This window comes from Mustela nivalis (genome assembly GCF_964662115.1).
Source record: "Mustela nivalis genome assembly, chromosome: 17".
In the NCBI taxonomy this organism is placed as follows: domain Eukaryota; kingdom Metazoa; phylum Chordata; class Mammalia; order Carnivora; family Mustelidae; genus Mustela; species Mustela nivalis.
Genome location: NC_139036.1, coordinates 44,446,182 through 44,459,278, shown reverse-complemented (window position 1 = coordinate 44,459,278; position 13,097 = coordinate 44,446,182). Strand labels below are relative to the sequence as shown.

The following is a 13,097-nucleotide window of genomic DNA, read 5'->3' as shown; positions in this document are numbered from 1 at the left end:
AGGTGCTGACATCAGTGCTGGGACCGGGGTGACTACCCCCAGCAACCACCTGCCTCTCCAGCTCCAGATGTTCAGCAGGGCTGAGCCAACTGGTCCTTCACTCTGGAGACATCTTGGAAACCTCTTCCAGGGTGTAGGCATGAGGGGGCTCCCGGGAATGAGGAACTACAGTGGGATATTCCCTAGAAACTCAGCCAGGAGGGAGAGATTGCGCTCCTCACTTCAGATGGGGACACGGAGGCTCCAAGAAAGAGATGCCCATGGTAGCTTCCCGAAGTCCAAGAGCTGGCAGTGAGAGACCATCTATCTTACCTGCTTCCCAGGTCCCCCCAGAGTGAGTTCATCTTGGCCTGCCAGTTCCGGGGCCACAGCAGTAGGGCACGATCCCATGTGCCTCCCAAGAGGATAGGCATCTCACAATGGGGGACACTGGACCTGGGGGAGTCTGGACCCCTCTCACGACATGACCAAGACCACATGGCATACCCAGTCTGTGGCCTGGGCGTCTTCGGTGAAGGGGCATGGCTATGATTTCTGTGGCTCTGGTTCCTTGGGTTTCCGCTAGGAGTCCTTCCTTGTCTAACTCCTTTCCGGTGACATCCTGAGCCAGCTCCAGGGGTGGCTCCTCTGTATGGCCCTGTGACGCCCACAGCCCAGCTGGGATCTTGACCCTCCTTGGACCACGCCCCACTCCCGAGCCCGAGGTCCCACCTCCTCTCTCTTGTCCTCCAGGTCAGTTCTGCTACAAGCTGCACGTCTCTCCCCAGCAGAAGCTCGCTTGTTTCTCTCCTCAACCTCCTCTCCTAAGGTCAGGAGCTGTTGGGGCAGCCTCTCTTCAAGGCAGGGGCTCCCTGGGAAAAGCCTTACCCCAGGGCCACAGCTATGGTGGGCTCTTTTGGTCCCTTCTGCCCATAGCTTCTCTGTCCCAGAAGGGCAGGACTCTGGAAATCAGAGGCTGGGGGCCACTATTCTGTCTTGATGCCACCCTCTGGGTCATCCCTGCTGAGGGAGCTGTGAGGCTTTGGTCCCCACCCACAGCCATCCCTCAAGAGCCTCTACCACCAAGAGGCCTGAGGCCTCCTTCCCTGAAGTCCTGGTCTTCAGCCAGTTCTTCCCTCAAATTTTCCCACACAGGGGCCAAGCTGTAGTCCTAGCAGCCACAGGTAAGGAGGGGGGGGGGTCTGCTGCCCTTGGCTCCTCTCCTTACCTCTGCCCCAAAACTCCAACCTGGAAAACATGGTAGGCATGATCCCTGCCAGTGGAGGCTGCCCAGGCCGTGAGGCTTGGAGCGGAGACCATGCCAGGCGAGGGGCTGGGGGAAGCCCCATGAACAGCAGAAATGAGGGCTCCAGCCAACCAGCTGGTGTCCCAGTCCTGGTGAAAGGCTGTGTGACCTGGAACCAGTCTCCCAGATGCTCTGAGCCTGTTTCCTTCTCTGTGAAATGGGAGTTGGAAAGGCCTTTCCTGGCAGCGCTGCTGGGGGATGAATGAGGGGCCGGCCTCAAGTGCTCAGAGCAGCGCTTGCAGCACGGGAGGGTCACTGGACCTGGGCTCGCACTGTCCCTGTGGCCCCAGACATGCCAAGGAGAAAACCAGCTTTGTGGCCCTTGTCCTAGACCCAAGGGACAGTTTTGTGGCTGGGGAGCCCTTGGGGCCCTCCATTCAGCCCAGGGAGAGACCCCCGGCTGACATGATGCTGAGGGCTGGGGAGCAGAGAAATGCCCAGGACATCGGAACCAGAAGTGCCTTCTATTCTCTCCCAGATCCCAGCCTGGCACCTTGTCCCTTTTCACTGGGAGAGAGCCACCCCTCTGACCTGCTAACTCTCCCCAGGGAAGCCTAGTGACCCCCCCCTGTCGGTCGTTCTTGTGAACCCTTCCTTCCAACTCTTGACGCTCAGGGAGGAATTAGAGGCGTGGGGGTGGGGGTGTCCCAGGAAGAGCCATCCTTTGGGAGGTTTGTAGTCATGTCCCCAACGGTCCAACATACTGGCATAAGATGTGGCACCCCCCCCCGCCCCTTTCCCCCTCACCTGGGATCCTCCTCAGATTCTGCGGAACCAGCTGTTGGAAAGTGGGGGGCTCGGAGTCAGGGTGTCTCACAGACCCCCTTAGCAGCTTCAGCCAAAAAACACACGCCGGGGATGGGGCTGTGGGTCACGAGGTGGGACATTAGTGAAAATAAGCCCTATTGGAGAGCTCGGAGAGGCCTCACAGGTACGGATTCCAGGGTGGGGGGGGAACAGACGAACAGTTTGCTGAGTGTTTATAATGTGTGTTACCGTGTTTATAACCTCACAAACAGATCTAAATCTTGCAACTTCCCAGTGAGGCAGAAACTACCATTACCTCCATTTTTCAGACTAAGAAAAGTGTCCCAAGATCCTTGCCAAAGGTCAGTTATGGGCAGGCCCCATATGGGAGCGTGGGCCCGTGGAACCTACAGGCACATACTATGGGGTTCTCGGGGAATCTGAAACCTGCATCTCGAAGAGCAAGGCGTTCCTGCTGTCATCGAGGGGCGTTCCAGGTTGGTGACCGAGAGCGGCCTTAGCACTGGAGTGCCCGTGGTGGCCAGACAAGGAACCAGGGGGTGGCAGAGAGCAGGGAGGAGGCTGGGAGGCTGTAAGGAGAGGCCGGGCAGCAGGGGGAGGGGCCAGAAGGACCTGAGTCTGATGCGAGAGGCTGAGGGACAGAGGGAGAAAATGCCAGGAGAGGCGTGGGACACAGGGAGACACAGGGGGACGCAGTGGGAAGGGGAGGCGGTCCTGGCTGGAAGAACGGGTTTCTAGGTAAGTAGGTCTGTAGTAGTGGCAGTAGAGGGATATGAGGAACCCGTTGGCCATCGGGTATTTTATTATTGGGAAGAAGGACCCTTGACGTCATCTCATCCAAGCCCCTCACTGAAACATGAAGAAACTGAGGCCCAGTGTAGTCGAGGGACTTGCCGGAAGTCAGTGTGAGCCGAGGTGTGGTGAGATCCCCTGCCTTTTCCCACAGTGCAGGGGAAGAGTAGAATTCAGAAGGAAGCCAAGGGTAGAGGTACCAATTCTGGTCCCATCTGCAAAAGGAAAGAGCAGCGCATGCATGGGGCTGAGGACAAAGGTCCCAGGTTGGGGAAGCAGGGGTGCGGAAGGGCGGGTTAGGGCTCCAGGAGCTGACTCAGGGTAGACATCTAGGCCTGTGCTCAATGAGGCTGGTACAGAGGCCCGAGGCTGGGGGAGGGAAGGACCGGGCTGGTGGTGGTGGGGGACACGGAGCAGGGAGCCAGGTTTCAAGGTGGAAAAGGAGAGGAGGCGGCCAACTTTGATAATTCTCGGGTTATCCATGACCTTGGGAGGGGCAAGCCCAGTGGAGCGCTTCAGGCAGAGCCTCCGTGGCTTTGGAAGGGCGAGCAGGCACAGACATGGAGGCAGTGGCTGCAGACCGCAGGAAGTAGCTGGGGAACAGGGGGCAGCCTGCTGAATCAATGCGAGTATTTTCCAGGTTGGAGTATTAGGGCACAGGGAAGAGAATTTGACAAATCCGAGAAGGAATTTGACAAGGCTCACCAGGGTGGACTGGAAAGCAGGGACGGTGACAGGGAGCACACATGGCTCCTTCTCTGAGAGTCAGATGGGGGAAGGGGCTGGAGAGCAGGGGGAGGCAGTGCCTATGTGGTCTGAGTCAAGGTCATCTGCAGAAGAGTGGAAGGGAGGGGGTTCGAATAGTCCCCATGTCAAGGAGCCACTTATGGTCTAACATATGGGCCAGCACCTCGCTGTCTGAGCTCAGGTCTCCTAGGGTCCCCTCTAAATTTATATCCTGGAGGCTGGAACAGAGACATGGACAAGGAGAGACAGCTCTGGGCCTTGGCCTGGCTGAGAGGTGATATCCAAGGTCACAACCGTTGAGTTGGGAGGGTAAGGTCAGCCGGCTGTGAGGTCCTAGGTAGATGGTGAGGAGGGTGATGGCCCTGGGTGTGCTGGTCTTTGAGCAGCACAGGAGGACATCCCAGAGGTCTGAGAAAGGGGTGGGGGGGAACTTCTCATCCAGAGTGGCAGTGTTGTGGAAGAAGCAACGGGGGACAAGAGAGAGGGCCCCAGCAGGAAAGCTCATTAGAGCAAAGGAGTTTCCTTGGCAGTGGGCTGTGGCCATGCCCTCTGGAGGTGACCGCTTGGCAGGTCGAACCAAGTCAGTGACCAGAGACGGGACAGATGTAGCCCCTCCACCCCACAGCCCTCTGGCACCGGGCGGGGGAGGGTGGCGGCTGACACACTGTCCCACTCGTGGGGGGCTCCCATCCTGCCGGTCACTTACTCCGTCCATGTCTACTGGGCCCGCGGCCCTGCTCAGGGTCACTGCAGGGCACTTTGGGGCCCAACACACTGCACTCCAGCCCTGTCCCTTTGCTATTTGCTATTAACAAATTTATTTACAGTTCCTGAACCAAGATTAATTATGGAATTTAACAGGAATGGCATAAAAAGGCCAAACATGACCTCTAGGAGGGTGGTTGTACATACAGTTGCTCTATTTCCAAAGTAACAACTCAGGTCCTCACCCGCAGCTAGGCCCCCCTTCCTTCTCCAAAATGAGACACAGCATAGCACCAGGCTTCTGGTAGCTCCAACATTTAAAGAAACAAACGCACAGAGGCAGAGAAGGGTGAGAAGAACCACAGCACGGAATGGAATAATAAAAAAAAAAGTGGCCAGAGAATCGATAGCAAACCCATCTCTGTCTCCAGATTAATGGCTTGGCTGGAAGAAATGGGGGGAGGTCCTTGGGGAGGGAGGGAAAGGGTGATGCAGAAGTTGGCAGGTGAACTGCTGACCCTGGCATAGCAGAAATGGGATGGGGGGGCAGCCATGGAAAAGCAGAAGGGTCCCTGGATGTGTGTGTGGGGTCTGGCCGTCCCCGGGGCTCAGGGTGAAGGTCCATTCAGTGCTGGGCTCCCCCCAAACCCAGGGGCGAGGGAGCTCTGGAGGTGCTGCAGCCGCCCCTCCTCTGCTTCGTATGTTCCTGAGGATCTGTGTGCACGCGCGTGGGGGGCTGGGGGAGGGGACAAACAGGCATTTCGGAAAGCAGGAGAGCCACATGCTCCTGGGAAGGGAAGCTGGGTGGGGGTGGGGAACACCAAAACTTGCTGCACGAGGCAAGTGCCTGCAGAGGGACAGGAAGCCAGGCCAGGGCTCCTGCTGCTCCAGCCTCTTTGTGGTCCCTCCTTACGCCACCCCTGCCTCTGCCTCCTGGAGTGGGCGGCAGGCTCGGATGACTGCCGTCCGGTTGGGACACGGCTGGAGGGAGGGGCAGAGCGTGGCCCCCTGCCCAGACTCCCTTGGTCCTCCCCACCCACAGACCTGGCGAGTGGTGGACTGGCTCTGTTGACCCCACAGAGCTTGGCCGTGACCCACAGAGCTTGGCCATGACTGCAGCTGCTCACTTGGACATCAAAGGCCAGGCCATGGGGCTCTTCTGGCTCTTGTGGTGAGGCCCTGAGGCGCTCTGTGTGGCTCTGACCCTGGGTTCAGGGGCTGCTGCTGCCCCAGAGAACTCGGGGAGCGGTCCTCTGCCGGTGCTGGGAGACAGGGAGGTAGGGGGGCAGAGCCACCGGGCACAGCCGGCTCCTCCGAGGCCTGGTGGGGGGGGGGTACAGAGGCGGACTGGCTCTTACAGGTCCTCCTGGGGCCTGCATGTCAGCCGCAGTGTGCAGGTGGGCGGACAGCTGGCCTGGAGCCACAGGGCAGCAGGGTGCAGGCTAGCCAGCCACAGACAGGGCCGGGGGTGCACTCTCTGACTCCTCAGATCCCCGGGGGCCATTCTCCCCCAGGCCAAGGGGGCTGTGCGGCCCAGCACTCTGCTGGCCTCTCTGTGGGCTGCCAGGGGAAGGGCTCTGGGAGGGAGAGGCAGGTCTGTGGGTGGCATAAGGGGAGGAGGGAGGCCAAAGGCCTGTGCTCGTGGCCTGGAAGGGGGAGGAGAGAGGCCTGCTGCTGCTTGTCCTGGTGCCACCAGGGCTGCTGGCTCTCAGGACGAAGAAGGAGGCCTGTGGCTGGGACACCCCTGACCTCTTTTCGGGATTGCCACTGGGGAACTGAACCTTCCGCTTGTGGCCACCAGGGGCCACGTCCGGGCTAGAGAATTCCGCAGAACCAGAGCTTGTCAGGTGGCACTGGTGTCTAGGGCTCGTGGACTCTGGTGTCCCTTGGGGGTCTGCAATGACATCCATCGGTCCCCCCAGCTCCTGGCAGCTGGCTACTGGTCCTGGCATCTTGCCAGACCCCGCAGCTTCAGCAGGGGGTTCAGTAGGGGGCTTCATGCTGCCTGCTGTTCCATCTGGCTCTAGGGCACCCGGGTGCTCGTCTTCCTCTCTCCTCCTGGGAGACGTTGCCTGGGGACAGGAGGGCTGGCTGGGAGGCAGAGTCTCGAGCCGCAGAGGATCACCATCTGAAGTTGGGGAGTCCAGCTGCCTGTGGGCACAGACATGTCCAGTGGGCCTCGGGGCTCCACTCCAGAGCAGGCGGTAGGCTGGGACCCTCCTGGGTGGGGGTCGGGGTCGGGCCGGGGTGCGGCTTGCACAGGGCTACCCTCACAGGTTTGGTGTGCTGAAGGGAGGGGACAAACAGGCATTTCGGAAAGCAGGAGAGCCACATGCTCCTGGGAAGGGAAGCTGGGGTGGGGGTGGGGAACACCAAAACTTGCTGCACGAGGCAAGTGCCTGCAGAGGGACAGGAAGCCAGGCCAGGGCTCCTGCTGCTCCAGCCCACTGAAGAGCGCGGGCCACTTCGGGGCTCCACGAAAGGTCCGTTCTCGGGCTCCCCTTGCAGCAGCGGCCAGTGCTGTCTGCGCCTCTCCTGGCTCTGTGGCCTGTGGTCAGTGCTGCCCAGAGGAACAGGTTAGAGGCTGTTCCATTTAATAACTTTGCAGTGGAGGCTGTGCCCTTTGGCGGCTAGAAGATGCAGCACAAGGCCTGGCTCTCCAAGTGGAGCCCAGGGAGCTGAAGACTTGGCCTGCGAGGGGAAGCCCCAGCTCCTTGGTGGGCAGCAGGGGAAGCTGGGCTCCAAGGATGCTGGGATTCTAGAGAACACCCTGCAATCCTTTTGGGTCGGGGGTAACTTCTAGAAAGGCAGAAGAGATCTGGCTCTTTACCCATCTGGGAGGGACCCAGGAGCCCCCCTCGATACTTCTACACAGGCACATCACCAGGGACATGCCAGGAGCAGCAAAGGATCAGCTGCGCTCCCCACCCCCACAGGCACAGCCATGCTGGTGCTGGTGGGGGCCCAGTCCTCATCAGCCAGAGCCACAAATGGAGGGTTCCCAACCCCCACCAATCCCCAAGAGAACCAGGACAGAAGCTGGTGGAAAAGAGAAAACCGCCGCAGCCTGGTCCCCGGTCCCCGATGTCACTAGGCTGAGGGCTCCACCCCCCCCATCGTGGGCAGCAGCAGTGGAGCGAGGACAGGGGCAGGGCCGGCGCAGGGCGCTCACCTGGGGAGGCTGGGCCACGGTGGGGCATCGGCAGAGCTGCGGCACAGCTGGGCGATGACCCGATCGACTTCTGCGTACGGGTGGGCTTCTAGGGCGAAGCCCTGGTGCTGGGGGCTCTGGAGATGCTGCCCGGGGTGAGAGGGGCACAGGGAATTAGACAGGAGTAGGGTAGGACGAGCAGGGCTGGACAAGCAGGGTGGAGGCGGGGGCCGGGGGGGGAAGGCTGCTGGCAGAGCAGACCCAGGGAAGCTGCTGGGCAGGGAGGGCTCACCGCGTGGAGCTCCTCGAAGGCCTCCTGGCAGCACTCACAGAAGCCCTTCCTCCTCCTGGGCAGGGTGCGGGCAGCTGACTGCAGGCTCTGCTCTCGGTCTTTGGCTTCTCTGGGGAAAGCGCGGGGTGGGGGGAAGCGATCACGGCTGGGGCCCTCAGCGGGGTGGACCAAAACAGTTCGGCAGGCATGGGCAGGCCTGCCCCCACTTGGGACTCTTGTCCAGGGGTGGCAGGAGAAGCAACAAGGAAGGGGGGAGCGCTCCCGGCGGGCACCCCATCCTGTCCCTGCCCCAACATGGCAAAGCACAGGTGAGGACAGGTGGCAGCAGGAATGCCTCCCAGGACAGACGTGGCTCGAGCTCACCCCCAAAGCCTCATCCCTCCGCGCTGAGTGATGACAGGGTCAAGGCCTCAGTGGCAGCAAGGGGCCTGTGCTGTTCCTGCCCTCCACTCCCCTGACTGCCCCCTGCCCTGCCGGCTTGTCCCCTGCGGAGCTGATACATTCACTCAGGACCTGCCCGTCTCCTTCTCCAACCGGACTCCTCTTCTTAATTTCAGGCCCGTATTTTTAGCGGCTGCTTGGCTGTCTGAGCAAACTCAACGAAGTCCAAAATAGTCCCCGTCAAGGACTTTCTGAGCAGGATGGAGAATTCAGAAAGCAGAAAAAAGCTGATAATTCAACTACATGCAATCTAAAAAAAATGTATGCATGGCAGGAAATGCAAACAAAAGACAAATCACAGACAGGGGAGGGGGGTATTTATAACTAATAACACGGACAGGGGGCTCATTTCCCTAATACGTGGAAGGCTCCTGACAAATCAGTTAGAAAAGAAAGAAAAGCCGACGACAGACAAAAAGAAGGTTCACACAGAAAGAGATTCAAATGTTCAAATCCTAAGAATGTACTTAACCTCTTCCATAATGAGAAAAAAAGGACAATGCAGATCACACCAAGACATGGTTTTTAACCCAGCAGGCTGGCGGAGGTCGGCACGGGGGCAGGCCTGGGGTTGGGGGGGGCAGCCGGGTGCAGGCCAGGGTGCATGTGGGCACATGGGCTTCACCCCCATGAGAAGTGATTTGGCCACGTTTATCAACATTATAAATGTTATAACCCTTTGATCCAGCACCTCTGCTTTTAGGAATTTGGTTCACAAATATATTCTGAGTGAGAATATTCATTGCAGCATTATTTATAACAGCAAAAGCCTGGAAATAATCTAAGCATCCATCAAGGAGAGACCGGTTACAGAAAGTACAGTAAGACCATCTGATGGAAAACCCTGAAGCCCTAAGAGGGAATGAGGAAGCTTTCTAAGGACTAATGGGAAATTAATCTAGGATACATTAAGTGGAAAAGGCTAGATCTAGCCCAGCCAATGTTATGCTACTCTTTACAGAAGAGGAGTGAAGGACACACAATGTACTTCTGTCCACACAAATTATGTTTTTTTTGTTTGTTTTTAAAAAGATTTTATTTATTTGAGAGAGAGAGAGAGAGAGAGATGAGAGGAGAGAGGTCGGCAGGAGAAGAGCCTGATGTGGGACTCGATCCTGGGACTCCAGGATCACGACCTGAGCCAAAGGCAACTGCTTAACCAAAGGAGCCACCCAGGCACCCCACACAAATTATCTCTGGACACAGAACCACAACCTAGAAACGGGAGAGTAGGTGTGGAATAGAGACCTTTCACTTTAGTTTTTTAAAAAGATTTTATTTATTCAAGACACAGAGAGAGAACATGAGCAGAAGAGGCAGAGGGAGAGGGAGAGGCAGGTTCCCCGCTGAGCAGGGAGCCCAACACAGGGCTTGATCCCAGGCCCGGGGGATCATGACCTCAACCACAGGCAGACGCTTAACCATCTGAGCCACCCAGGTGCCCCCAGACCTTTCACTTTATTTATTTATATTTCTAAAGATTTACTTATTTATTTGACAGAGAGAGAGAGCGAAAGAGGGAACACAGCAGGGGGAGTGGGAGAGGGAGAAGTCAGGCTTCCCGCTGAGCAGGGAGCCCAATGCGGGACTCAATCCCAGGACCCTGGGAACATACCCTGAGCCAAAGGCAGATGCTTAACCACTGAGCCCCCAGGCACCCCAGACCTTTCACTTTAAACCTTCTGTGATTCTTGGGACACCTGGGTGGCTCGGTCAGTTGAGCGTCTCTGCCTTCGGCTCGGGTCACCCGCATTGGGCTTCCTGCTCAGCGGGAAGCCTGCTTCTCCCTCTGCCTGGGGCTCCCCCTGCTTGTGCTCTCTGACAAACAAATAAAATCTAAAAAACAAAACAAAACCACCCCCTGTAACTCTTGAATTTGGAACCAAAATATAATAATTTTTAAATGAAAAAAATTAAACCTTTCCTCTCACAGATTTCCTCCCCGCTTCCCCACCCCGGGCCACTCTCTCGCTATACTTCTCCCACGCAGACACCAATGCTTCACTGTCCTTCCTTTACAACCTCCGCTCCTCTGCAATCTGCAGCCATCCGAGGCCCAGCACTGCCTACGGGTATCCCTTTCGCCTTCTGGGAAAGGTACACAGGGCACCAGGCTGTCACCTCGGCTTGCTCACGGTCTCTGTCTGCTGGGGGGGCACCCACAGGCCGCCCTTGCCCTGGGAACTTGCATGCTGGGAGCCTGCCTGCCCTAGTTCCCTGGTCTGTGAGCTAACCCTGTGACACAGCCGTTAGAAGGGGGTCCACGGAGGCATATGGTCCGTCTCCCAGGTCACATCCCTTCTGCACTCTGCTCAGGGAGGCTTCCAATTCTCACCCGACTGCGGAGGAGGAACACCCACGGGCCTACAAGCCACTCTGGGCCACACAATGCGGCAGGTCCCCAGATTCCCTGCCCCCAAGTTATTCCTGACGTCAGGCCCGAGAGGCCTCCAACTTGGATGTGCACAGAGATCACCCGGGGAGCTGCCCAGCTGCCCACAAGAGCACAGTTCTGAAGGCTCCACCATGAGACTATGGTTCTGCACATGGAGCCTGAGAACCTGCATTTTTAATGGGAGCTAAGGGCACTCTGATGAAGGTGGAGTGTAGATGTGAGTTTTAGAAACCAGCTTACTGCCCTTTGGACCGAAGTCAAATTCCTTCGTAGGGATGGAGAACACCAAGTAAAACGGATGAAGATGCTTAGTATCTCTCTTCTCTGGGCGAAGTTCCCAGAACAGACTTTGCCTCAGGAGTGAACACATGGCCATTCCCCAAACGGGACCAGCAGGCTCCCCGGGGGAAGGGCCTGGCCCGCAGCTCGCCCTTGGCACTCAGACCAGCAACACCCACCTGGTGCGATGCGAGCTGCCCGGGGTCGTCGCGGCCTCAAAGGGACTTGCATCTTTGGGTCCCAGAAAAGAAACTTCAGGAAAGGACTTAAATTGATGGTGGAAGGGACGAAACTTCCTGAAACACAGAGAACTTCCATTTTGAATACCGTCAGGGACAGGGAGAGGAGAGGGGAGGGCCTGGCCCAACACCCCTCCCCACCCCCCACCCCTGCCCCGAAGAATCCCAGTCCTGACAATGGATTTTCCCCCACTCTGGCTACTCAACGAGCCCATTTACCCTCCCTGCATCGTCTGAGCAGAGGGGAACAAGTGGTGTTTGCCCATTTTATAGAAGAGGAAATGAAGCCTAAAATGTTTTGTGACCTGCCCAAGGGCTCACGACCACTAAGTGGCCCAGACCAGGCAATGAGCCAAGTCTCCCGACTCCTGATCCAAATTCCCACTTTCCACCTTTGAGGACTCTGGCCTGGCAGACCTAAATGGAGGAATGTTTAAACCAGATCGGTGACTTTCCTATTCCAGGAAGAGGAATGTCTTTGCTCTAGGCTGCTCCTCAATACCACCCGAGGGGAGGTATTCTGAATGGAAAAGAGCAGCACAGTTCTGGGGAGTCAGACCTACACTGAATGCTTCTGCCTCAAGCTGCTCACATTCAAGAGACTTCCAGAGCCAGGCACAGTGATCTGTGGGTCCGAGCAAAGCCTGCCGCTGTAGTGGACAGGCGCGCTGTGTGTGGCTGCAATAGTCTGTGCTCCAGGGGACAGTGTGGGCCATGGGTTTCTGGGGGGTGAGGGAGAGGTACAGTGAGAGTCCTATGGTCTCGGGGTGAATTAATCAGGAGTCTTCTTGGGCCCTTAGAGAGAAGGAGGTACCCTTCACAGCCCCAGTTCCCCACTTTCTTCCTCTTCAAGGTTTTGTTTCTGCCCAGAAGGCTACAAAGTTGAGTGTGGTGAGGTCACTGGGCTTCGGGAGAGCAAGCCAACAGAAGCACAGGACACCTTGTCTCCACTCTTGCCTACGCTGCTGGGGGCACCCCAACTGTGTATGGTACTCCCCGTAAGTGACATGCGCCGGCCACGTGCAGTGCGACACTGGGGCACTGGCGGTGTGTACAAGCCATGACCACTTGTGTTTAACTGGTAGTGAAGGAGCTAGGGTAGAGGCCGTGCAGCCCCCATCCCACTGGAACTGGAGAAGAGAGCATCTCATCACCCTCCTGCGTTCCCTCCACTCATGGTTGGGCCACCAAAGCCAATTCTCTCCTGTGCCCAGAAGCCAAGAGGGAAACCCAGGTCTGCTTGGAGGATAGGCAGGCACATCAGGCTCCCGGCATTGGGCCTTTTAGCTGCCCTGCCTGAGGCTAAAAGACCCAGAAAGCTCTGGTCCCAGGAGTCTCTGCTGGCTTCACACGGGCTTTTTCTTTAAATACAAACAAAAAAACCCAAAGCCAACTTTTTATTTTGAGGTCATCATAAATTTGCAGGTTTCTCAGCCAGTACTTACTGAAGAGTCAGTGATAACCAAGGCGACTAACAGCCCACAGATGACCCCCATATGCCCTGGCTGTCTAGAAAGAAGAGGCCCTACTGGGGGACAGACAGGGCAGAGTGCGGAGGACACCAGGCAGGATGGGCAGGACACCCAGATTCTGGCCTTGGGCTGAGCTTCATTGGCAACATGGCTGTATTAAGTCCCTTAATTTCTCTGACCTCAGTTTCCCCACTAGGAAAAGGATGGGTTCTCCTCATGCCCATCCTTCCCAGGCCCTCACGAGATACTGTGTGTCAGAAGAGGGTTCTGTATCGCCAAACAGAAGGGCTTCCAGTACAAGATGGTCTCACAAGGGAACCGCCACACCAGCCCAAGCACCCTGGCTTCAGCCAAGGCGACGGTACCAGTACTGCCGGGGGCCAGCAGGGGTTCAGCAGTGAGCGTCAGTGTGCACCCCTGGTGGGGGGGAGGGGGAAGGCGAGGAGCCATGAGCCTGGGCGGGACATGAGCGCTCCTAAAAGCAGAGCATTCAAAAGAGGTAATGCACACACAGGTCACTAACCTCTGACT

The 13,097-nt window shown here is 57.5% G+C and overlaps 1 protein-coding gene across 10 annotated transcripts in view; it reads right to left on the bottom strand.

The window, feature by feature from the left end:
- Positions 1-4,386: 4,386 nt before the first annotated feature.
- DBF4B (DBF4B-CDC7 kinase regulatory subunit) overlaps positions 4,387-13,097 on the bottom strand; it is a 48,394-nt gene continuing 39,683 nt past the window's right edge. For all 10 annotated transcript variants that reach the window (XM_082706368.1, XM_082706371.1, XM_082706364.1 and 7 more), the window contains 4 exons: positions 11,035-11,151; positions 7,741-7,849; positions 7,470-7,594; positions 4,387-6,448 (listed from right to left, as the gene is read on the bottom strand). In XM_082706368.1, the coding sequence (XP_082562494.1) occupies positions 5,740-6,448; positions 7,470-7,594; positions 7,741-7,849; positions 11,035-11,151 (1,060 nt within the window). In that variant the 3' untranslated portion in view covers positions 4,387-5,739. The remainder of the gene's footprint in view (positions 6,449-7,469; positions 7,595-7,740; positions 7,850-11,034; positions 11,152-13,097) is intronic.